A 26,743-nucleotide genomic window follows, 5' to 3' on the forward strand; every position below is an offset into this window, starting at 1 on the left:
AGGGCCGTTAGTTAAACGCAAAATTTAACAGCTCGTTATCGTCTAGCAAACTGGTAATCTGTGGGCTGCTATAAAAGGGCCCATGATGAATTTTTTTATCGTTTTCTAATAATTTGTTATACCAAGTATTGAAAATATTACAGCATGTTACATATGTGATCTACTCACAAAGTACTTTCATTTGGTACCCCACATGGTACGTTTAAAAAAAATGTTAGTACTGCCGACTTTATGACGTCACAGCAACTACCTCCACCAAGTCCACCACTTTCGCGCTTGTCATCTCATATATTTGTGTTCAGGGGGCCGATTTTTGAATTTCAAGCGTTCGATTTTGTCACTCGAAAATCGGTGGAAAACAGCGAAATGCTAATTTTTGAAATACGAGCGTTAAAAATTGGGAACCTAGTGGTATTGACCACTCGTTTTCAATTCTATTAGTAGAATTTAAATGCCGGGTACTGGAGATATTATTGAGCGAAATACACGAATACGAGCGGTCGAAATTCAAAAATCGGCCCCCTGGGCATTATGTACACTGAATGCATCGATACCATATATTCACCTATATCCGAGACGACATGAGCGAAAATCGATTTCTTTTCGTTCGCTGGCCTCTCTACTATTATATTCTACAGGAGTCATATTCCTAAGACACCTTTTACGGACCTTACTTTCTGGGAACGTGACTCAGCATTTTGCTGTTCTGGGGTCAAGGAAAACCCAGACAAGCAACCAAACATGTTCATTCATTTATTATTGGATTAACCCTGAACATGGGTCTATCGCGGCCATGCCTATTCGATAGTGATTGAAAGAACTCGCAATGCAATATAATAGCAGTCAATAAGAAAATAAAAATTCGGGGAAAACTATAACTTCAGACAGATCAATTACATCATCTCAGCCATAAGACGTCCACTGCTGAACATAGGCCTCCCCCTTGGATCTCCATTCGTACCGGTTGGAAGCAACCCGCATCCAGCGTCTTCCGGCGGCCTTAACAAGGTAGTCCGTCCATCTTGTGGGCGGACGTCCTACGCTGCGCTGGCTAGTCCGTGGTCTCCACTCGAGCACTTTTCGACCCCATCGGCCATCTTCTCTGCGCGGAATGTGGCCTGCCCATTGCCACTTCAGCTTGCTAATCCGGTGGGTTATGTCGGTGACTTTAGTTCGTTTACGGATCTCCTCATTTCTGATTCGATCACGCAGAGAAACTCCGAGCATAGCCCTCTCCAATGGAGAGTCTCCATAGCTCGTTGAGCGACTTTGAATTCCTATCCTATCTTTCAAACCTCGGTGCTTATTTTTACCGAGACTGATTGAAATAGCAAGACACGTTTGTACGTTTCCGTGAAAATATGATGAAATATAATTATTACACTACATCTGTATTCGCTTCCTCGAGCGACAACCATTGTGCATATATTGCGTGAAACTCGGGGTAGTGCTACTCTAACCTCCCCACCTTCTGCATGAAACCCAGCATTAACTTTTCTTATACACTGAAATTAAATGCATACATCACTTCACATTTCTATTTAAGTATATATGTAAATATTACATATTACATGTATACCTATCATCTCTGTGGCGAGGCGAATCGGGCGATATCTGACGTTAAGCAATTCTATAAATGCAATAATTTAAACTTCAAGATCACATCCAGCCTTGAGTTGCACACTGGGCCAACTGGTCGATGCGAATACGCAGCGTGTTTGGCAAAACGCAAAATTATTATTTTAAAAAAACATATTTAATAATCATATAAACATCATTAAAGCGACGATAGGTACATTTAAAATTGAATACCTACTAAATAAAATTGACACTAAAATGCAAATTGTATAAATTCAATAAATCTTATGTTGTTGTCTTACAATAGAGGAAGTTGGAGTAATGTTGGCACCTTCAGGACAATATACTTAGGGCCACTTACACCAGCCCACTAACCCGGGGTTAAGCGGTTAAACCGTTAACTCAGTGTCAAATTGTACTGGTAACCTGTTAACTCGAGGTTTAACCGGTTAACCCCGGGGTAGTGGAATGGTGCAAATGGCGCTTAATGTGTAATAACAGAATTAATAGGTAGGCATTTTGAAAGATACAGATGGTGCTTCAAAAATGGTTACAAAAAAGTTACCCGAGAGGGCTTTCTTTATCCTGCATATTATACTACTCTGTTACTGTCTAAATATAGCCATTCAAAAAATACAATTGCTGATGAACTTGTAATAAACGCTTTTAACCACGTTTTCTGCTAGCTCTCTTTTGAATTTGGGCGTTGAGAATCACTATTAACATAATTGATTTTTAGAGAGGGTTATCAGTGTTAAAATAAGTGGAGGCGGATTGGGCCTTTTCATTATATCATAATGCCCCAGGTGATTGTATTGCACAAGGGTCCCCTATCAGGTTTTGAACATAACAGGTTAAAAGTCACTGGTGTTTGGTTTCTTGCATAACAATAAATAGAATTTATAAGTCCAAGGCCTCAATGAAAAACTAGTTTATTTGTCTGTGTTGGCATTGGCAGCGCAAGGTCACATCCGGATTACGGATGCACCGGATAAGGTAGCGCTAAGGTAAAGGGCCCCTGTTTCGGCAGGTTAAGGCTCTTGAGAGTGAGTTGAGAGTTTGTGTATTTTTTTTAAATATTAATATTACTAAGCATATCAATACCTTGAAAGCTTTTGAATATGTTATATTAGTTCTTTGTTAATAATTTAATGTATAAACTGTAGGGTTTTAGTTGAAACTTTTTTTTATATGATTTTTTTCGTGAACCTCTTATTTGGCTCCCATTTCGTGATACAAATTTAGGTCAGCTCCTAAATTCGTGAATTCGTGTCCCCTGTTTCGGCATAAAGTTTTCTTAGAGTAATTGGTGATAAATTGATAATTTGCTGATAATCATTTTAAATATTTAACAGTCTTACCTACTAACGAATAATTGTAAGGTCAAATTAAAAATAATAATAAAAAAAAAATGTTAAATTGAGAGCTAGCTTAAAGTTTTTTGTACTCGTCGACTGTAATGGTTGAATTAAGACTTAGGTAAACCATATGGGTACTTTAATACTTGATTAAAAGTCAAACTATTTAATTTAAATAAAAAATAAAAAAATAAAATAAAATAAATAAAAAATAATTAAAAATAATAATTATTTACAAAAAATAATTTACTATCTTATACGTTAAAAATAAACATACACAAAAATATATCAAATTTCAATAATAAATAAAATTGTGCTAGTAGTTAATATGAGATTATACGTGGAACATACCTTAAAATTTTTAACTCGGGTCACATTCAAACTCGTTTTATGAGAATTCTAGTGAAAAAAACATATACCAAATTTCGCTCATACGAAACTTCATGAAATACATTAATTGTTTTCTAATTTATTTTTTTAATTATCTTTGTTGTTATATTTAAAAACAAGCACTCAAAATGTATCTAGAAAATCCTTGATTCGTTAGTGGCACGAAATAGGAGACACACGTAAGATAAAATGACCGCTATTTCGTGAGTCGATTTATTGCAATTTTAAGTTATTTCTATGCATATATTCAATCTTTTTTCTTATCAAATCAATTACTAAGGAACCCACAGAAACACTCCCAAAAACTTTTATTCGAATGGGTTTAGCTTTTCCTTCCTATAAGCTTAACAAGTGAGAGCGCGCACCTTACGCCTAAAAAAAGTGCACGCATACAACACAGCTATTCGCGGCCGTCTAACAGTTTCGACCGTCGTATTACTCTAAGTTTAATCACTAAAATATTGGGTATCATTTTATTGAAGAGATTAAATAATGAAGATTTTTTTCATATGTATAATTTGAATAAAAGATATTTGAATTCCTTATTATTTGCGCCAGAAAAAAAACTAACGAAATAACGTACTAACACGAACTTGGGGCCGTTTACCTTATTTCTGCAGCGTAAAGGTGACATTTAGATGACGACTGCAGTCGCAAACAGTGTTAAGGTGACAGTCCATTTCCAACGACAGCTGCATTACTGTTCATTTTACTATGGAAATTAACAATGACAGCGACGCGTTCAGTACCGGTAGTGCAGCTGCGGTTAGAAATGGAATGTTACCATTCCTGTTGCGATGTCACTGCTACGGCATTGACTACGACAACTAACTGTCACTTGCTGCAATTCTGTATCGAGTAGAGCGGTCATCCCGTTACTCACTGCATAGATAAATAATTGATAGTGATGTCTCCTGCTCAACACTGCAGCAGTGCAGCTGAAACCCCGCAACAGTTTGGTTAACAGTTTGAATATGGGTTATGTGACTTGCAAAACATGGACATTGGACAAACATCAAGGACACGGACACACTAAGACTTGAACTTTTGAAAGACTTTGAAAAGGTGGACTTCGACGCCCGCTTAGGGTATGGCAGCAGAAGAAGTAGAAGATTTGCAATACTAACCCGACACAGAATAGTGACGTACTTCCAGATGAAGAGGTATGTAGCTCGCTTTTTTTGCCATTAAAAAAGGTAAACATTCTTGACTTTTCAGTTATTTGAAAAACACTTTAGAAATAGTACATTGTGATATGATTGTGATACAAGTATGCTACGTTAGTCATTACACTCGAGGTGATATTGTACGCGCGAGCTATACCTAAGCCAGCGCGCAATAAGAAAGCCGATGTGTGTAATGAACAATGCACATACGACGTTTTTCAACACATTGGCGAGGAAAAAACAAAACTTCTATATTAATAAAATGTATTTGTCAAAACAGTAAAAGTACAATTTTCTAAATGGTGACTGACAGTTTTATCGTCGAATAAGTGCACCATCAAAGCGTGCTGGACTTGTAAGCACTTATTCACCAGTTCATTGAAGTAAGCTAAAATTACATATACCAAAGAAGACTGAGCATTTTTGCTTTGATTTCTGTTGTACAAAAGTTTCGTAGGTATGTACCTATGCCGCTAATTATTTTTCACCCGATTTATGGTAAAAGGCAATCGTTATCGGCTCTGCCGGCCTAGCCAAGGTGACAATCGATTGCGCTTCGCCATCGAATCACTTTGTGTCTCTCTATCACTCTTCCATATTAATGTGACAGTGACAGTTGCGTTTCGATCGCTACGGAGCGTAAGCGATTGGCATGTTGGCTACGCGGCCTGGTCTCTATTAGTATTACAGGCAGCGTCAATTTTATATTTTCTTCATTTTCAATGCTTTGAAATGACATTTTCGTTAAATTTAATCTAAAACATGCAAAAGTTTTTAAATTTTCTAACAAATATGGAAAATGGCTGGTGCGTAATATTTTTTCTGCGCACAATTCAGATGCGCGCGAAGGCTAAAGTGCGAACGAAATCGACAAACAACCAATTATAAATGTAAAAAAGCTTATTTTTTTGTATTTATAACCGAAATATGGGGACCAAATCGATAAAATGTTATGTATTCATTAATGTAATTCTCGAAAGAATTAAAACTATAAATTATGTTTTGCGAGATTAAACTTGAACTTTGAAATCCTCATTCTCATAGTTGGTTAAAAAAAATATTTCTCGACCAAATTAAGAAGGCTCTGTTTTCATGCTTATGATTATCAATCAGTTACCTTCTTAACTAAGTCGGATTATCATATCTATTACACACAAATGCTATATTATAATGAAAAAGCCCGCGACGCACGCGTGCTTAATATCTAGGCGCGCTTAATATTATTAGCCTAAAAGCGGTTTAATAACTTCCACGTTACGAGAAAATAAGCTACAGTAAATATGTAACAATTGTATACGTAGCAAGGATATACCGGGTGTGGCCTGTAACATGAGCAAAAAATTAAACTGTAGGCTGTACTCCTCAGTATTGTTAATTTTTTGCTCATCAATATGAAGATATAGATCAACATTTGTTCAGCGACTTTTAAAAATAACTTGTGGTTTGATTTTTAATACACTTTAAAGTTTATTCTAAGACGCAATGTATTGCGAATTTTGTTATGTTTAAGGCGTGACAAGCAACGTCAATCGTGGCGATGGCGTCCATTGAAGATAATATTTATTTTGTATGAAAAATAGGGAGTCTAAATACTTCATAATTTATAAAAGTTTTTGAACAAAAGTGTCACCGTTTGAGGAGTACAATCTATGTTTTAATTATTTGCTCATGTTACAGGCCACACCCGGTATAATTACACTCTTTTGGTTTCGAAAGTAATGGTTACTATTTTTTAAAGCGTTTTTCAGCACCATTGCAGTAGTAGCGCTCCGACTATAACCTAAAGTTCACGACAAAAATAAACAGTTATTAAGCGGGAATGATATCAACTTTTGTAGTGACAATTTTTCTTACACGCGAAAATTAATACGTCGCAACAAGAATTTACTTAATGCATTGTTTCATGTGTGAAACAGGTAAAACTATAAACAGGTATTTAGTAAAACAACTGAACATTGATTTTTTTATGGAGAACGCGTGTGGAAACAAGACTAACAGGGTATTTTATTTAAATGTAGAATACCTACGTTAGTGTGTTCTTTTATGTATTTGCGTGGCGGTGCTACCATATCACATGCGATATTTGAAAACTATGATTGGTCTTGTGGCCTGCGCTCGCGACTACGAGACTCACATAAACTCAAACGTATTGCACAGGATGCCTATAAACTTGTGTCACTGCAGTCAACCGCGACTACAAAGCAGCATTGCTGCCATAATGGTGACATTCCATTTCTGACCGCAGCTGCACTACTAGTACTGAACGCGTCGGTGTAATTGTCAATTTCCATAGTAAAATTAACAGTAATGCAGCTGTCGTTGGAAATGGACTGTCACCTTAATTCTATCGTTACCTACCTCAAAGGGTCAATAGCATAATTAAAACACTACATCTCCAATAGTCAATCATCTTATAAAAACATACAAAAATACCGTTAGATTCTTAGAGCAAACTAGTTTTGAGAGTGGAATAGTAAACGTGGGCCGCAACGTGACCTTACACATCAAAATATTGAATGAATAGGTTTTTTTTTGTTGGAACTATTCGCATTTAAGCGTCGGGTGGAAGTAACAAATTATCATCACTGGACTGATAACTATTAAGTATGTATATTCTTTTAAAGTTTACCTCGAAGAACACAATTAAGTCATTGACACGTACTCTTCTAAAGACATGAAATTAGGATTTTGGTTTTAAAATAAATTATAAACTAAAGTAGACTTAGGTATATTAAATTATCTTTTTAATTATAATCTTGTAAACCATTTTTATAGTAGATACTTAAAGGGGCGAAATTCAAACTTACTACGGGATATCTAAACTACGCGTCTATGTAGGTACATTTTCACGAATTGGCTATAGAACCTCTTTGTTTGATGGCTTCCCTCCCAAACAATTTGGAGCGCTTTCATTCGATCTGATCTGATGACTGACATTCTTTCTAGTAGCATAATAGTATGGGAATGGGACCTCCTGCTGGGACCTCCAAACGACGGTAGTTGTCCGCAATCTGCTTAGAATTCTAGGAAAATGCCCTTTCCCAGCAACGTGACATTCGAATTGGCTAAAAAGACCGACTTCAATTTTGTGATGGAGGAGGTTTCATACAATTTGTGGCAATTATTTATATTATTTCTGGATTCTAAATTTAAAATAAAAAGTAGTATTTGTTTAAAATATAATAACATTTCAGAAACAACTCCACCATAACCATGCCTCAGTATTAAAAAAACAGTGATCCGACGGCCTTTGACGTGTAGGTACAGATCTACTAACAATGGCGATGACAGGCAGCCAGGCCAGATGATGCGAGATGGTAGCCAGCGATGGTATGCAGCTCGGGTGCGCGCGACCCACTCTCCCCCCCCCCCTTACCCTCGTCGAATAACTATAAAATGTGACCATGCTAAGCTTCGCATTCAAGCTCTTTCCTTCAAGCGCACCATAAAATTGTCCACATCTTTCATCATAATGTTGAATCTAACTCTTATTGGGTCCTCATAGTGGGCTGGATCCAAGTCCGAAGGAGGCAGCACTTGGTAGCTTCTCAGGACGGTGGATATGACCGTCTTCAAGGAGAGCATTGCGTACTGGTACCCTGAAACAGATGTCACAATTTAGAGATACACATTTTCTAGACACATGTCATATTCGGCTATTCGAATTTATTGAGATATACCGGGTGTGGCCTGTCACATGAGCAAAAAATTAAACTGTAGGCTGTACTGCTCATACTGACCAACATTTGTTAAGTGAGTTTTAAAAATAACTTGTGGTTTGATTTTTAATACACTTTAAAGTTTATTCTAAGACGCAATGTATTGCGAATTTTGTTATGTTTAAGGCGTGACAAATGGCGATGGCGTCCATTGAAAATAATATTTATTTTGTATAAAAAATAGGGAATCTAAATACTTCATAATTTTTTAAAAGTTGTTGAATAAAAGTGTCACCGTTTGAGGAGTACAATTTATGTTTTAATTATTTGCTCGTGTTAAAGGCCACACCCGGTATAAAAGATTTTTTTTTTTGTTTTTGTACAGTAGACGGAGGTCATTCCTAAATATGAAAAATAATTTATAATACATCTATCCAAATACGCCTCATTTTGGTAAATTAATAAAGTTTTTTTTATTGTGGAGGGAAACTCTTAAGTTGATGACTCAATACATCTAAAAATAAACACTAAAATAAGAAGCTAATTCCAAAAATAACAAAACAATAAGGAAAACATTTATCTATGTTAATGGTTTTAAGAAACGCGTGTGAATTTTTTTTATAGCCACTGGTTAAAATTTTATTACAAGTTACGTACTTACATAAAACAAACCTCTAGTCGCAAAATCTTGAAAATGAAAAATGAAAAGAACTTGTTAGATTGTTTTAAAGTATTATAGTAATTATGAATTTATGAAGTAATAAAGGCGATACAGCTGTCACTGTATTTATTTATCGTATGCACATCGTGAGGTATATCTTTACATGTCACTGCATTAAGTATAAAATTTAAATTGAAAACTAGAATTCTAAAAATAATTTACGGCTTTCCCAGTCAAGGTCTTGAGCTCTTCAATGTTGCCACCGAATTTTGTGTTGGGGCATTCTAACACCACGTGACGGATTGATTAGCAGTGACGATTAGCCGTAAGATTCAGAGAACAGGCCGCGTAGCCAAGATGCCGATCGCTAACGCTCCGTAGCGATCGAAACGCAACTGTCACTGTCGCACTAATATGGAAGAGTGATAGAGAGACATAAAGCTTTTCGTTGTCGAAGCGATAGCGATTGTCACCTTGGCTAGGCCGGCAGTACAGTTGTCACTGTCATATGGAATATGTCAGCACCTAAAGTAGCGAATGAAGCATAAGTATCCGCCACCCTCGAATACTTACGAAAATGTGAAGTATTTTACCCAAAAAGTCCATGAAATCAACTGAGAGTACCCTCAGTAAAAAGATGGTTGTCTGTAAAGTCGCCTGTCGGTGTACGGACGATATTTTTGCGTGATAACGTCATAAGAAAACATTACCATTACGGTGTTCATCGATTTATAAGATGTTGTCAGTTCAAAATGATGATTAGATCTAGATCAATCTACCTACTTTAATTAACAATAACCTTGAACCTTACCTATACAGTTCCTCATCCCCCAGCTAAAAGGTATGAACTGGGCCGGATGCTTGAGGGGTTCAAGGAATCGCTCGGGTCGGAAACTATCGGCGTCGTCTCCCCAATAGTTAGGGTTCCGGTTCACGGCGAAGATGTACATCACTATACTCACACCTTTCGTGAGGGTCGTTCCGTTTGCTGTAGGTACAAAAAAGTTTCATTTAGTATACGTAATAATATAATAGGAGCCAATTTTATAAATACTTACACTTTTAGTTTTAATGAATTTTTAACTTAGAGCCTGGTTGGGCCTTAAACTAATAACGCATAGACAGATAGTCCCCATACGGCTAACCTGCCAAAAGTGAAGCCGAAACACGCTCGATGTGTGCGTGGAACGCTCGTGTTTTACGCTCAGCAAACACTCACATATATACAAAATATGTTGCCAGTATTCAAATACTTCTCTCAGAGTAGGGGAATTTAACAACATCCACACTTGGTTATTAATAATTTGGAAGTGTGTAGATTCGATTTTGTAGCAAAGTTTTTTGTTTATTTTGGGATTTATTGCATTTCTGTACTTTGTGAAATAGAACAGCTGATAAGTTTTAACTTTTTTTTATTTAACAAATGTGCATAAAATAATAAGAATAAATTTAAATAGGACAGAGCATATTCGGCTGTGTTTAGTCGGTTTCCAATGTTTCCATATTGCGTCATTCCGATTTACTTAGTCTAATTTTTTCCTTCCATCTCGCAGACAGAAGCAGATCAGTCAGAAAACTGAAACGAACATTACACAAAATAAAAATAAGAAAAAAACTAAATACCTAAATAATTAACTTAATTATTATTTCCTATAATTATACAATGAAATTCAATTGAGCGTATTTATTTTAGAATGTAGACGTCATGTCCCATTTGGAGGAAAAAATATTCACTACACTGGCAACATTTAGGAGAAATGGCAGCTGACGAAAATTTGGATTTTTGTATTTACGATTATGTAAAAATATCACCTTAAACTCGGTACTTATGCGTGAAATGTAATATCGGGCGGTTTGTTTTTATTATATGATGTGTCGTGACACCCATTCACTGTACAAACAACCATCTTTCCTGTAGTTTTTTATTTTTAAACGGGAGGTGTACACACACCGATTTGACTTTGAGTACTGCGAGGGCCGTTCGAATACGACGATACGAGTGTGACGTGACGTCGCACTTGAAATGGCTTCACTGGGGGTGTACGGACTAGGAATCTATGCCTTATAAATCTATGGGTTGGGCATTGATTAGAATTTTGGTGTAATTTAGCATTTGAAAATCTTTAGCCCTGGCGATGGCCATAGGCAACAAAAAGGTGACGTGGAAAATACCTGGATAATTTGGCCTTTAACAGCAGAGTCCATAAACAGTGTGGATAAACTATCATTAGTTAGCTTAAATTACTATGTAATAAACTTTTTCTGTTAAACTTTAGTTAAACATTGATACAAACGCAATGTAATGTCGTCGATGACCTCTCTCACAATCGCTGGCACAGGGGGATACATTCGCAACGATTCCTTGATGACAAGCTCCAAGTATTTGAGACGAGATAAATCCTCCACAGTCACCTTTCTATTCGAACCACCGAATACTTCAGACAGTCTGTAGAAAAATATATATGTTAATTATTTGTTTGGTATATATATGGCTATGTTAAAAAATATTGCAAAGTCATTCCTTTAAGACAGGGTTCTAGAAAAGATTTTATTACATGGAATGATGTTTTTTATATAGGTGACAGCTTGTGAGTGTTTCTTATAGGCATAAGTAATGTATCATGTGGAGACAGGCGTCTCCAGCTCCACATGATACATATTAGCTCTCGATCGCTTACGGAAGGAAGAAAAAATGCGCCGTTCGCGCTACAATCCTCATTCGATTTCCACTACCTATCTTTTCTTCTTATTCTTTAACTCTTTTTCACCCACTGTTTGGTAATTTGTCATCAGAACGCCCTTTTCGTCGGCCTTGTGCTATTTGCATCCAACATAAATCTGATCATAATTGCCATTTTTCTGAAGCACTTAATCAAAACTACAAAAACGGCATAAACTTACTCCTTATAAACAGCTTCTTGAACTTTGGGATGGCGGGCGAGCATGAGCAAAATGTAGCACGCTCCAATGGCTGATGTGTCAGTGCCTGCACCTATGATCACCTTTGATTCTTCTAGAAGCTCTGTGTCGTTAAACTTCTTTTCTTGTTCTGGTGTCTCCATTAACAACTCCACTAAGGTTCGTATCATCTTTGGCCCCGTGGCATCTGAAATATTTATTTTTTTATAATGTCTCAAGTCTTGTACTTTTTGATTACCTTGGTATGTAATAAATAGATCGATTTATTTAACACCGATTTCCCATTAATGTCAGTTGGTATGTTTTAAACGGTAGTATAAATTAAACTGATAAAGATTTTCAAAAGATAAAATTAGATCACTGCCAGCAGCATGAGAAATCTTCGTGGTTATTGGTCTATGCTAAAACAAACGACTAAAGCATTTGCATTCACTTACCGCTTTCTTTCTTTTCACATAATATATTTAAGGCTTTTCTTTTTTCTGTAATAGTCTGAAAAAGTACAAATTTTTATTCACAAGACTAGAAAAAAGAAACTAAAGTCACTACAAAATAAGCCAGAGTAACTAACAGCAGTTTAAAAATACTGATTCATCAGATTTATTAGTAAACATATGAATCCGAAACACAAGAAGCATGAAACGTTTTTCGACTTAGAGTTGCATTTTACTTTAAGTCGAAAAACGTTTAAAAGTGATTATTTATAAGAAACGCAATTTTTATAGGTCAGCTTATTTTAATAAGTACTCGTATTGTACTTAAATAGGTAGGTATGTCTCTAACTACTTATATACTCACCTCACTTAAAAAATTGTCAATCAAGCTAACGCAACTTTTACACTGTCTCCAACTTGGCAGCATGTAATAGATGAAATTTGGATGAAGCCATGGTGAAACCAGTCGTTCGCCTAAAAAAGTGCCACATCTATCGAATGCCCCCAGGAATGGGTGGTCCCTATTCTTCTGTGAGTTCAACTTTACGCCTAAATTAGTTTCTGAAAAATAAAATAAAGTCTTCTAACCATTACTTGGCATTACACATGTTTGGGCGTTTTAGACGTAGCAGTTTAAGATGAAAGAAGGCAATTTGAAAACTTACTGACTTAGGTACTTAACAATAGGTAATTGATCGTAATGGAAGGCGAGAATGATTATATTTTTCTCAAAAATACAAACTAGGATTTAATTATCGAGACCATTTCAGTTATTAAGGTTTTTCTCATTATCCTTGTTAAATCTACAATAACGTGAGAATCTTTCACATCTTCACATCATTGTTAGTTATTGTTTTAATTCTTCTAATAGGTTTTAGTTATTTGATGAATATAACATTATTACCTACCTACACGCGTAACCTACGACCCAAAGGTATAATAGAAAATATGAATGAGCCTTCCGTCTGCCGAATGGCCCACCACCACCCCTGTGTACTTATGTACTTCACACAGAAGCTCAGACCTACTAACCTGCCACAGAGACGAAGGTGTACGTAGCCATGTAATTCCAAATGGAGAAATCCCCGGCCCCCGCCATAGGGCGTAGAAGCTCCACCATCGTCGCACTCTGCTTAACGAATACTTCAACGAAGGCGTGCAGGTTTTTCAGACTGAAGATCGGTGAAAGGATCTTACGGCGCGGCCGCCAAAGGTGCACTGAGAAGATGCATGAAGTGTAAATATATTTTAAATATATCGGTTGAATTTAGACTCATTACTCGAATTTAAACTGTTGTGATACATACTAACGTTGAATAATTTTACGGCCTAAAAGCAAGTAAGTCTAAACCGTAAAATTATTCAATGCATTACTGCTGCAGTATAATTTTATTATAATCTGAATAAAATCTGTAAATACTTATAATAATATATAATAAAATAAAGTCTTGACTTACCTGGAGCGGTAATGCTTCCATTCGCAGTGAAAGTGCGTACGATGCGCATCATGTTTTCATCTTTTGACAGGCAGTTTTTTAGAAGCAAGTCAGCTACCACAGGGTCAGCGACGCCTAAAAATTGTAATTATCAAACTGTAAGTAGGTAATTAATTTTACGTCAAATTGCCTAATGTACGAGCAGCGAACAGACAGTACGTAGCGGTCAGCAACAAGTGATTAGGATGGGATATTAAAAAAAGGCTGTATCTTTAGGTATTTTAATAAAAGTAAGTAAGTAGGTAAGTATAATAAAGCATTTAGGGTAGTTATAACATTTATTGGTTAATTGACCAATTACAAAACCGCCTGGATCAGTAACTAAACGACCTGACATTAACCTACATCATTATTTGATCGTGTAACATCTATCCTCAATTGGCTTAAGGAGCCATTTGAGGATAGTTTTTGTTTACTCTTATTTAAATACCTAAAGATACAGACATACTTATACATTATTATTCTCTTCACAAGAAAATGGTGTTTCGATGATTTGTAACTCATTACAAATATATTCATCAAGAAACGGGACGAAGGGGACACAATTGTGTCAAAACATATTCAATCATGTTAATATCTAGAGATACAAAAAAATAGGACTACGTTTGTATGGAAAGACGATTTCGCGCTGTCGTCCACTTTCATCTTAAAAGCAAGTGGTAGAATTGGGCAAACTGAACCTCAACGTCCTCAACTAACGCTCTACAATAATAAAGAGGAAAAATTCGAGATATAACGTACCGATGGTCAACTCTGGGCCCATCCAATATGCTATGGTCCCGCCCTGTTGTATGGCATCTTGTCCAAGCCTTTGCAGAGCTTTCATTCTGTCTGAAACATGAATGACCATTAACAGACAGTATAGTAATAATAACCACTGAACCATTAAGCTTTATTAGTGGCCACTACCAGATTTTTTTCGTTAAGTAGGTCAAGTTTTAACAATAAAACGACATTGGGAAGAAACGTCTGATTTTGACCACATGATAAGTATATGGTTATTAATAGTCTGTTGGATGTTCAGAAGACCCCGCTAAATAAATTATTTTTAGTGTTCCGCACAAAACTTTGTTTACGTAAAACTTATGGGATCACTTTGGTCTTGTTTTAATACCACGTCGGTGGCAAACAAGCATACGGCCTGCATCATGGTGAACAGTCATCGTAGCCGGCTTAGCCCTTAGACGCCTGCAACTTCAGGGGTTTACATGCGCGTCCCCGACCCTTTAGAAACCTGTACACCCCTTTTTCGAAGAACCCTATACTGAGTTACTCGAGAAAACCTTTATTCATCCTTACCTTCATCATTCCCAAAATATATATACGCTTGTCCTACCAGCGGTAACGCTGGAATAGTTGTAGGGAGCTCTTCAGCTATTTGCCTCAGTTTTTTCCTATGTTTATGCCCAGACATCCACCAAATCCATAATCCCAGCAGTATAAGTAACCACGTCATTTTTTATAAAATTATAATTGGTTTTAAAACTACGCTAAAGTTTAAAAAAAAAACTGCACAAAGTGTCTCAGCTACAAGACAACTTCGCGGTAAATGAATTAGATTAATTTCCCGAATCCATTTATGTATTACAAGCCCTATTGTAAGGCAATAGTATGGGAAAAATGTAATGGCTTCTCTATACGATGGGCCAGCGCCGGCCACTCCAAGGGACGCATTTATGCGTTATAGGGAGCAAGTGATATTGCTATCTCATTCTACCGCATGGCTGCGTCCCTTGGAGTGGCCGGCGCTGGCCCATCGTGTAGAGGAGCCATAACTGTAAAAGTGCTTACTAGAAATATGTCAATGGCTCCAATTAAGGCCACGGTCTGGACGCCAACGGCGCGCGGCAAGGCAAGCGTCATATATCAAGGCCATTCATACATTTAGGGCCTGAATTTCTCGACTAAATGTGACTTTGAGACGGAATTACCTATTTAATAGCATTTCGTATAAACGTATAGGTACCTATTTATTTTCTGGGCCAAATATTTTTTTATAACAAAGGCTTAGGACCAGGTTTTATAACTTTGACTAATTGACGCGCGAATTCATTACGCTGAATTATGCGTAAATATTACAATTCTGAAGCTTATAGAAATCTCAATTTTTTGTAGTTAGGTAGGTACCTACCTACTTCTATTTTTAGGGTTCCGTACCCAAAGGGTAAAACGGGACCCTATTACTAAGACTTCGCTGTCCGTCCGTCCGTCCGTCCGTCTGTCACCAGGCTGTATCTCACGAACCGTGATAGCTAGATAGTTGAAATTTTCACAGATGACGTATTTCTGTTGCAGCTATAACAACAAATACTAAAAACAGAATAAAATAAAGATTTAAATGGGGCTCCCATACAACAAACGTGATTTTTGACCAAAGTTAAGCAACGTCGGGAGTGGTCAGTATTTGGATGGGTGACCGTTTTTGTTTTTTTTTTGCATTATGGTACGGAACCCTTCGTGCGCGAGTCCGACTCGCACTTGCCCGGTTTTTTTACTACAGTATACCCGCTTGAAGCAGTTGGCGTGCAGTTTGCACCATAACTACAAATTGCAGTCGGGTTGCAGTCTGTCTGTATCGGTCCTAACACGCGTTCTTTGTCGCTGGTTATTGACAATTATAATACTATTAACTCTATTCTAGGTCAATTAATTTCTTGCAAAAATACCTCTTTCTTGTAACAATAAAATTTAATATGCTTCGTCTAGTTAATAAGTATAAAAAAATAAATTGAAAACAATTATGAGTTGCATTCTACTCATAATTGTGTTCAATTAAGTTTTTTTATATTAGAGCATTATCTATTCACAACTCTTTTCTGAAGTTGTTATTGTTCTTTTAAAATAAGATAATAGATTTTTATATATAATTCCTAGTTTCCGATGTGGCTAACACCTGAAAAGCCTAATAATTAAATAGGTAGGTAAGTACTTACTTACGGAAAAGCGGCCAACGGTAGCAGATATTTTCGTCTAATGGGTCAAAATAGTCGCACTAAGACATACGAGTATACACCGTGAAATTTTAGTGGTTGTTTTCCCGCGGCAGGGCGATTTGCTATCGGTAGTACTTTCGAATTATGATAGACAAACTTATAAATAATCTGTTTTCCAAAAAAAAAAATTACAAAAAAATAACCTAAACTCGAACAAGCGAAAAACAATAGTAACACACTAAAACTGCAAGTCGACGACAGTTCCCGATATTGTAAACAGATAAACAAATAAACAAGCACATGTTACTTTTTTAAACTGTGTAACAGGCTAGAGTGCTTTACTGTTTGACAACTGAAATGAAAATTTACTTAGACTGTTCCTTCACGATTAACAGTTGAAATAAAACCTTTTTATTAGTTTGATGATTGCCATTAGGTTGTGTCAACTTTGGTAAATCGAATAATTACATCCTCTTCGCTTATTAAACTAATGTGATAACAGATCCTGTCAATGTCATCACTGCTATTTCTAGTAAAATGGATCGACATTACGAATATTCTAATTTAGAGTACCTACGTCGCGATGGTGCAGCTGTACGCTAGGGCTAACTACGACTCCCACGCCGCCCGGCGACTGTACGCGGAACCGGACCATTTACAGTCGCTGCGTCTTCGGGGGATTTTAAACCCCCAAGTTCCACACGGACGAACAATTGTCGCCGCAACACAGCGGCTGCTTAACCACGGGCAGTTTCAAACGCCAGCACATGCACAGGGCAGAGGTGATTGTGTATTGAACGTGGCGGATTGCAGTTCGAACAATTATTGCGGTATCGGGAAGTTTAAGTGTTTGTTAAGTTTTTGATCATTAAAAGCTTGATCTTAACTTGTTATGTTTACTTTTAAGGATCTGCAAACTAACTGCGCGTAAAATGTGTGAAGGAAAAATAAATGGAACTACTTTTTAGGTTATTTTGTTTCATTCACTCAAAAGAATTAGGTAGGTACTACGTACTGCAGTGCTACTACTGGTGTTAGGTCACTTTCGAGTTTCGTTCGACACATTTATAAACCTGGGATTTCTTAACATTATTTAAAAAAAAGATTACACATCGACTGTATATCGATAGCAGAATCATTTCGATGCGGGAAAACAACCACTAAAATTTCACGGTGTATACATAGTTAAAAAAATGTACCTACTTCTTGCGAGTCTCGTGTGAAGTGATGGTACCTATGATAGTTAATCTTTTTGTAAATTTAGCTCATTTAAATACTTTCTTTATTTAAAAATATAAATTAAAGTAAGTAATAAAACATTTTGTTTGAAAAGAAAACATTGCGGTAAAAACATTAAAAAAAAATTGTCCCAAACTATCATCTATTCATACCCAAAGTTTATTTATGTACCTACTCGTAAATCGGTTGAGCGGAGCGGAGCGTTTAAAAGCGTCAGAAAACAGACACACTTTCGCATTTATAATATTATTTTAGAATTGTCAGATATAGACAGTTTCAAAGTTACCTACAAAGGAGATCATCGATTTTGTTAGGCGATTAAGTCGAACATTTACATTAAATAGTAGATTGTTAACCAAGGGATGGAATGGTGCCTTTTACCCGAGTTAAACACTCTACGGGTAGTTCAAATTATCATTTTGGTAACTGCCTTGGTTAACTAACTATTCCTGTACAGTGTATAGGTGTATTATAAAATTAACGATATGTATATAATCTTTAACATATCATAAAGCTAGGTGGTTAGGATTTTGATAACTTACACTAGTATGGGCACTTATTATTAATTGCCAACTAAATCATGGTCAACATACTTATACATATAAGTAACGTTAGTTTGCTTATCACATCGTTATTCAATCTCCTCGTTTGATGATGTAGGTACCTACCACACATCAGAAGCGTTTTCATTCGATATAAACCTTAATACTTACTCCCAGTGGCGTTACAACCTATTGCTTTTCCATTTTGTCCGGTTCTTTGCCTCCTTCATCTGATGATTTGTATTCTTCCCATTTTTCGACGAATCTCTTAACGCAGTCTATTCATCGATTTTTTGGCTTTAATTATTAATTTAGTTACCTTTGATTTAATCATATACTTAGTTTTTATTTTAGTTCGTGATTAAATAAATTTATTTTCTTTCTTTCTCAGAGCATTATGGTGGTTTCGATTCGGCATTCTGAATCACCTTCGAATGCTGGGGAATACTGAAAATCTCTTATTGTTTCACTTCACTATATCACAGTTCGTTTTAAATTTTAAGTACCTAAACTCAAAGGCTGACTGACGACCGGTCTGGCCTAGTGGGCAGTGACTACCTGCGAAGTTAATGGTCCTGTGTTCGAATCCCGGTAAGGGCATTTAATTGTGTAATGAGCACAGATATTTGTTCCTGAGTCATGGATGTTTTCTATGTACCTATGTATTTAAGTATTTGTATATTATATTTATAGTTGTCTGAGTGAGTACCCACAACACAGGCCTTCTCGAGCTTTCAGTGGGACTTAGTCGATTTATGTAACGTTTTGACGACCGGTCTGGCCTAGTGGGTAGTGACCCTGCCTGCGAAGCCGATGGTCCTGGGTTCGAATCCCAGTAAGGGCATTTATTTGTATGATGATACAGATATTTGTTCCTGAGTCATGGGTGTTTTCTATGTATTTAAGTATTTGTATATTATATATATCGTTGTCTGAGTACCCACAACACAAGCCTTCTTGAGCTTACTGTGGGACTTTGTCAATTTGTGTAAGAATGTCCTATAATATTTATTTATTTATTTATTATTATTTATGTAAGAATGTCCTTATAATATTTATTATTTATATTTATTTATATTTAAAGGCGTTACTAATAAAATTTGAGGATCTAAAAGTTGTATAAAGTTTAAGAGACACATACCGATTAAAGGATTCCGTTAGTTCCCCTATCTGAATTCATACTGTATAATATTCGTACTGTACTGAATTCGTATTGTATAATATTGTGACTTATTCAGACAATCGGCGCCTACGCAATTTATAAAAGCAATGCGGCACCCATGATAACGTTCTCACGTTACTTGAGAGGAAAGGCAACGAAGTCACGTCACTTGGACGATTCTCCATATAGGTACAACCATAGAGGTACAATAATATAGATATGACACGGGGGAGGGGCCAAACGACCGAACGAGATGCACTTATGGAAATTTCAGTAGGAGTAGCAGAAAAAGTGGTATTATTGCTTGTCCTTGTCACAGTCTCACTTTTTGTTTGTTCCCCACCAAAAATTTAGTATGGTTTATGGTGGGCAACAAATAACCCGACCGAATTACGCAGATTGTTTTTGGTATGTTGTCAGGAATGTTAAAACGTGTTTTTAATATTGTCGCTTTGTGTATGTTTTGTCCCTCACGGAGGCACTCGTATAGCTCATCTATGTAATACTGTATGTAATAGGTCTAATATGGGTACAACACAGTCCCCATTTTCCTGTCTAAAGTTTCATTCTATGGAACTTGCTATGTAAACAAACCTGCATACTGAAATCATCATTTAGTGACAGTTTAAATATGGCGGTTTATAGTTAGCAAGTTCTATTGAATGACACTTTCGATGTTAACATTATAGAAAGTGTTTTTTACGCAATTTGATGTAGAGTCGTTTTTGAGTTTTCTCAAAAAGTCTTCCCTAACATCATATCAACTGATCCGTCCGTTCAATGTTTGCGTATTATTGTAATGCTCTTGGCTAGTTCTTTTACGCTACTTCAGGATTCTCGATTTAAATAAAAAAGTTACAAATTATTCTGTTATATATTTTAATAAAACAACCAAGTTTAGTTCCGCATTTAAACTCTTTCCTTCAACCGCACCATAAAATTGTCCACATCCATCATCATGACCTTAAATCTGACCCTAAGCGGGTCCTCATAATGGGCTGGCTCCAAGCCCGCAGGTGGAAGCACTTGGTACCTTCTCAGAATGGTGGATGTTACCGTCTTCAAGGACAGCATAGCGTATTGGTACCCTGAAACAGATGTTACAATTCAGACACATATACACAAATAATTTATACCTTAAAAATCTAAAAGAAAAGAAGAGACGATTTGTTCTAAATCTGAACTCCTTTTCCAAAAGCTCCAGGGATTAAATTGAAATTAATGGTTCATGTAATTTAATCAATCCATCTAGTTAAATTGATAAAAAAGTCCTCACCTAGACAATTCCTCATCCCCCAGCTAAAAGGTATGAACTGAGCCGGATGCTTGAGGGGATCAAGGAATCGCTCGGGTCGGAAACTATCGGCGTCGTCTCCCCAATAGTTAGGGTTCCGGTTCACGGCCCAGATGTACACCACTATAGCGATCCCTTTAGGGAGGATTGTTCCGTTTGCTGCACAAAAAAAATGCATATAGGTAGTACATATTATTATATATAATAGACCAGAAGAAGGACGACAAGAGTACAATTTTTCAATTTAGAAGCTGTTAATTTTGTAAAGTTTACGGACATTTGCTGCTATTCTTACTTTTTACAGCTGATGATGAAATGAACAGACTTCGATGAAATTAGCCATGAGAAAATCGTAAGCCCTGGCGACGGCCATAGGCAACAAGAAGGACTTTCATAGAAATGCTTTGCCAAATCCATACGCCTCGCCAATTACCTATATTACCTTTATTATGAATCACTGTGTAATAAAGCTGCTTTAATTTAGTGAAACATTGATACAAACGCAATTTAATGTCGTCGATTGGCTCTCTAACAATCGCTGGCACAGGGGGATACATTCGCAACGATTCCTTGATGACCATTTCCAAGTATTTGAGACGAGACAAATCCTCCACAGTCGCCTCTCTATCTGAATCACCGAATACTTCATGCAGCCTGTAGGTAGACAAATACAAAAGTTCATTATTTGCTTTCTGTTCATTTGAAAATAATTAAAAATGATTGCTAAGTTCCTTTAAGCCTGAGTTCTAGAAAAGAATTCCCATCATTTTATCTAGGTGACCGCTCATGAGTACTGCTTAATGCGTTTCCACTCTGTCAAAAAAAGGCTTGCCTACATCGCTCTTGATCGCTTGCGGAAGATTTCCACCACATATCCCTTTTTCTTATTCTTTAACTATTTTCACGAACTGTTTGGTATTATATCTTGATCAGCATGCCATTTTCCTCGGTCTTAGCTCATTGTATCCAACCTAATAATCATTGTCGTTTTTCTCATTCACCCAATTGATACACTTACTCCTTATAAACAGCTTCTTGGACTTTGGGATGGCGGGCGAGCATGAGTAATATGTTGCACGCTCCTATGGCTGATGTGTCGGTGCCTGCACTTATGATAACCTTCGATTCTTCTACAAGCTCCATGTCGGTAAGCTTTCTTTCATTTTCTGGTGTCTCCATTAACAACTCCACTAAGGTTCGTATCTTCTTAGGTTCCGTGCCATCTGAAATTGAATAATGTTTTACAGCGTCTTATAAATATACCGATTAATTTAACACTGATTTTTCATTGTGGTGTTAAGTCTCTAAGCGCCAATCACTTTCTTGGCAATAAAACATACTTAAATGCATGCAAATACAGTAATATTAAAATATTGAATTAAACTGAAAACGATCTTTAAACCGGGAGCTAATGCTCCCTAAAGGGGCCCACTGATTAACAGTCCGCCGGACGGTATCGGCCTGTCAGTTGTTCGGAACTCTCAAAAATTTGTTCTAACTGACAGGTCGATACCGTCCGGCGGACTGTTAATCAGTGGGCCCCTTTATAGGCAAATGCCAAGGAGACTAACGGCTCGATTCGGAAAATGAATTAGATCTCTACTAGACTTCAACAAGTTACGATATGGATAATTTAAAGATATATTTGTAAGATAGATATGTCAAATTTGACGTTTCTGCGATTCTGGAGGTCTTCTTGAACGATTTCGACACATCTAGTCGATATCTAATGTAGATCTAGTTGATCTCTAAATCATCTCTAGATCTTGTGATTATCTCGAAATCCGAATAGGCCTGTAATTTAAACTAACTTTTTGACATCAAAATGATTTCATATTACTATCATTCGTCCGTGCGCCTCGCTCGATATGTACGGACATGTAGAGTGAAATGTACGCGTGAATGATAACAAAATGACGTCGTGTAGATATCAAAATGTACGTTCAAATTGATTTGTAGTATAATTTGTGGAAACATTACAGTACCCTCTTGGAGGTTGGTGGTCTATGTAAGGGGGCCCACAGATTACCAGTTCGCCGGACGATATCAGCCTGTCAGTTGTTCGGAGCTGTCAAATTTTGCTTCTAACTGACAGGCCGATATCGTCTACTGGTAATCAGTGGGCTTCTTAAACTACTTAGGCCCACTTGCACCATTCCGCTAACCCGGGATTAATCAGTTAAACCGTCAACCTAATGTCAAATTGTACTGGTAACCATGGTAACGCCAGGTTTAACCGGTTAACCCCGGGTTAGTGGAATGGTGCAAGTGGGCCTTAAAATAACATCATGCATCAGCATTCACTTACCATTTCCTATCTTTCCACGTAATTCGTTTAATGCTTTTCTCTTTTCTGAAATGGTCTGAAAAAGTATGTAAAACCAGAGGTTAGCTTATATTAAGTCTCTAAGCGCCACTTGCACTATTCCACTAGCCCGGGTTAACCGTTTAAATCAGGATTTACCATATTTATAGTTACCATTACAATTTGACACTCCTTATTTCCGATTAAAAACTAATACTTAACAATATCATTAAAACTAACTATAAATTAAAGATTTAAAAACTAAACTAAAACTAAACTAAACTAAATTAATAAATTAACTCTAAATTAAACTAAATTAAAACTAAGCTAAATAAAGCCACAACCGAGAACTCAATCAAACAACCCGTCCCGCGCCCTTCCAGATGCAAAGGTGCCCATCACGCTCGCCGCGTTGCCACGCTGGACCGCGATAGACAGCCTCTGCATCAGGAATGACCCGGAACGAGGGTCATGACCTCCCTCCCTCAAACGTTAACACTGACACTGACACTGACACTGATTTGACACTGGGTTAAAGGTTTAACTACTTAGCTCCGGGTTAGTAGGATGGTGCAAATGGCCCTAAAGGTAACTATTAATGTACCAGCTACGGTATTTAAGTCACTCACCTCACTGACAAACTTGTCAATGTAGTTAACGTAACTTTTACATTGTCTGTAACTTGGCACCATGCGATAGATAAAATCTCGATGAAACCAAGGTGACAACATTCTGGCGCCTATAAAACTGACACATTTGTCGAATGCATCTAGGTATGGGTGGTCCATGTTCTTCTGCGAGTTCATCTTTACGCCTAAATTGGTCTCTGGAAAATAAAATACCCATCACGGCTATATCAGTCCACGTTTTCTTAATTTATGATATAAAACCATCGTAACTTTGGTTTCGATAATTTGGTATAAATAATAGACTTAGGCTGTAGCCATTAGGTACACCATTTCAGAAGTTTTACAGGTCGCAGTATCAGGTGAAAATAAAGCAAATAGAAAAATAACCGAGTACATAACACAGTTTAACAGTAGGTCTTTATCATAGAAACTGGTCGCCATTACAGAATGATTATTTTTTCTCAAAGATAAAAAACCAGGAAATGTTTTACACTATAGAGATTATTACAATAACTAATTAAGGATGTTCTCATCGTCCTCCACAATACGAGAGAATCTTTCATAATAAAACGGATTCCGTTGCCGGACATCAGACCGTCAACAGCTCCTGAGGATGCCTCGTAGAGAGGCGAAACACGTGTCGAGTATTATTCTTTTGGTGGTGGCTTGTTATATTTATTTGCGTATTTATTTTTGCGGTGGGAGGGTGGGAAAATTAATTGCATGCAAAAAATACGCAAGTAAGTATAACGGGTTAGCACTGATTGACTAGCACGTTATCTTTTTACGCGGAGTAGCAAAGTAATATTTTGGTTTTAACCAAAGGTATATGTAAAAGCATGTAATGCGACCGACTTTCCAACAATCCGCATGAAATCCTGAGTCCAAGATCCACATAATTATTTCTACTGAATTGGTCGCATAGTCACACAGATTACAAGTTTGTTGGACGATATCAGCCTGTTAGTTGTTCGGAACTGTTTAAGTAATGTCAACTTTTGCGATTAACTGAACTGGTAATCTGTGGGCCCCTTAAAATATATGTAGAGATCGTGGATCATTGGTACGTAGGTTTATTAACTAAAACTAAAAAAAAAACAATGAAAATCTGTTGAAAAATGCTAAGTACTTAAGAAAACAACCAGATAGCCAACTACTAACCTGTCACAGCATCGAAGGTGTACGTAGCCACGTATTTCCAAATGGAGAACTCTCCGGCCCCCGCCATAGGGCGTAAAAGCTCCACCATCGTGGCACTCTGCTTCGCGAATATTTCGACGAAGGCGTTTAGGTTCCTCGGGCTGAAGATTGGCGATAGGATCTTACGGCGTGGTCGCCAAATGTGCACTACGGAAGTTACAATATTTTAGGTAAGTTTGTGGGTAAGTTCCAGAACAGCAATGATAATCTGCACGATACGATGACATCTGGATAAATTAAAATGAACTCCTTAGTGTTTATCGTTGATAAACAATTTGTTATATAGGTAATATCAAATTCTAATTATCAGTACTTTATTGTCAGACTTAAAATCTGCAGATTTTTATAAGAATATAATGTCTTAACTAACCTGGAGCAGCTAAGCTTCCATTGCCAATGAAAATACGTCCACAGTTCATTGTGCTTTCATGTTTTGACAGGCAGTTTTTTAGAAGCAAGTCTGCCACCACAGGGTCCGCAACGGCTAAAAATTAAAATTATTACACTATTTTTTTTTTCAATTTACCGAGCACACGAGCAGGGCATAAAGTGGCGAGCGGACGAGGTATTCAAAATATCTGTACATGTAAATTGTAATTCATTGCCCGCTTCTTTTGCTGCTAACTGTAGTTACAAACAAATTGGATTACAATTATTATTAAGTAGGTATATTAATTAATAAGGAAATTGGTGGAGTTTGGAACACTTAAATAACTTCCAATATTCTTTTAAATAATATAGTTATAGGTATAATTTCGGAATAATTGGAAAATCACACGTACCGATATATAAATCTTGGCCTAGCCAATATCCCAAGGTCCCGCCCTGTTGTATAGCATCTCGTCCAATCCTTTGGAGGCCTTTCATTCTGTCTGAAACATGAATTATCTTTTAAAGGCATTGTATCAAGTAACTTTCAAAGCAAAAGTCTAAGGCCTATATATTACTGAACCAATGAGCCTCACTACCAGCATTTTTCTGTTATGTTTAACAATAACAATAGTCTTCACATTGGATGCAATTTGCATGCCACTTCAGTGTGCGAGCGGTACATCGCTATATATCGCTATAAACGCTCGTACACCGGAACGACGTGCAAATGTCACCTATAGACCTCGTTAAATTAATTTTATATCTATCTAAATAACTTAATTCCTTACCTTCATCATTTCCCATAAATAAATACGCATGTCCAACCAGCGGCAACGCTGGAAGACTTGTGGGCAGCTCTTTAACTATTTGCCTCAGCCTTTTTCTATGTTTATATCCAGACATCCACCAAATCCATAATCCCAGCAGTATAAGCAACCACGTCATTTTTTATAAAATTATAATTGGTTTTAAAATAATAATATTAAACAATTAATAAATTATTATTTATTATAATATTAAGATAAGTAAAAAAGAAACTGCCTAAGTCTCTCAACAACTAGACAACAGTCTTACTTCGCGTGAAATGAATAAGATTTACTTCTTGATACTATTTATGTATTACAAGCCCTATTGTAAGGCGTGGGAAAAATATAGCCAAGTGGAATCTAGAAATATGAGAATGGTTTTCTTTAAGGGCCCACTGATTACCAGTTCGCCGGACGATATCAGTCAGTTGATCGGAACTGTTCCCTTGCGATTAACTGACAGGCTAAGGGCTGATTTAGACGGCGCGCGAACTCGCATGCGATTTTAGATACATTGCGGTCTGTTGGTTACGTCCAATTCAACCAACCGGTCAAAACCCGCAATGGTATGAAACTCGCATGCGAGTTCTCGCATCGTCT

General features: G+C 36.9%; 1 protein-coding gene across 1 annotated transcript; it reads right to left on the reverse strand.

Annotated features, from left to right (window-relative positions):
* Positions 1 to 7,888: 7,888 nt before the first annotated feature.
* On the reverse strand, positions 7,889 to 26,411 carry LOC134666180 (uncharacterized). Its single transcript, XM_063523332.1, has 20 exons — positions 26,126 to 26,411; positions 25,748 to 25,837; positions 25,336 to 25,449; positions 24,927 to 25,112; positions 23,766 to 23,962; positions 23,140 to 23,194; positions 21,850 to 22,054; positions 21,334 to 21,485; positions 20,814 to 20,990; positions 20,450 to 20,625; positions 14,961 to 15,117; positions 14,403 to 14,492; positions 13,623 to 13,736; positions 13,198 to 13,383; positions 12,530 to 12,726; positions 12,169 to 12,223; positions 11,714 to 11,918; positions 11,107 to 11,258; positions 9,624 to 9,800; positions 7,889 to 8,091 (listed from the first exon to the last, which is right to left on the reverse strand). The coding sequence occupies exons 1-20, from the start codon at positions 26,280 to 26,282 to the stop codon at positions 7,913 to 7,915; spliced, it is 3,021 nt and encodes a 1,006-aa protein (XP_063379402.1). The 5' UTR covers positions 26,283 to 26,411; the 3' UTR covers positions 7,889 to 7,912.
* Between the last annotated feature and the right edge of the window lie 332 nt (positions 26,412 to 26,743).

The sequence above is a fragment of the Cydia fagiglandana genome, chromosome 7 (assembly GCF_963556715.1).
Source record: "Cydia fagiglandana chromosome 7, ilCydFagi1.1, whole genome shotgun sequence".
In the NCBI taxonomy this organism is placed as follows: domain Eukaryota; kingdom Metazoa; phylum Arthropoda; class Insecta; order Lepidoptera; family Tortricidae; genus Cydia; species Cydia fagiglandana.

What these genes read in the sequence shown, in the direction of transcription:
- LOC134666180 (XM_063523332.1), bottom strand. Translation starts at nt 26,282, where the DNA reads ATGACGTGGTTGCTTATACTGCTGGGATTATGGATTTGGTGGATGTCT. An exon ending in CACCTTCGATGCTGTGACAG is followed by an intron (nt 23,963 to 24,926) that starts GTTAGTAGTTGG and finishes TTTATTTTCCAG; the next exon opens with AGACCAATTTAGGCGTAAAG. An exon ending in TGCGGTTGAAGGAAAGAGTT is followed by an intron (nt 15,118 to 20,449) that starts TAAATGCGGAAC and finishes ATTTTATAAAAA; the next exon opens with ATGACGTGGTTACTTATACT.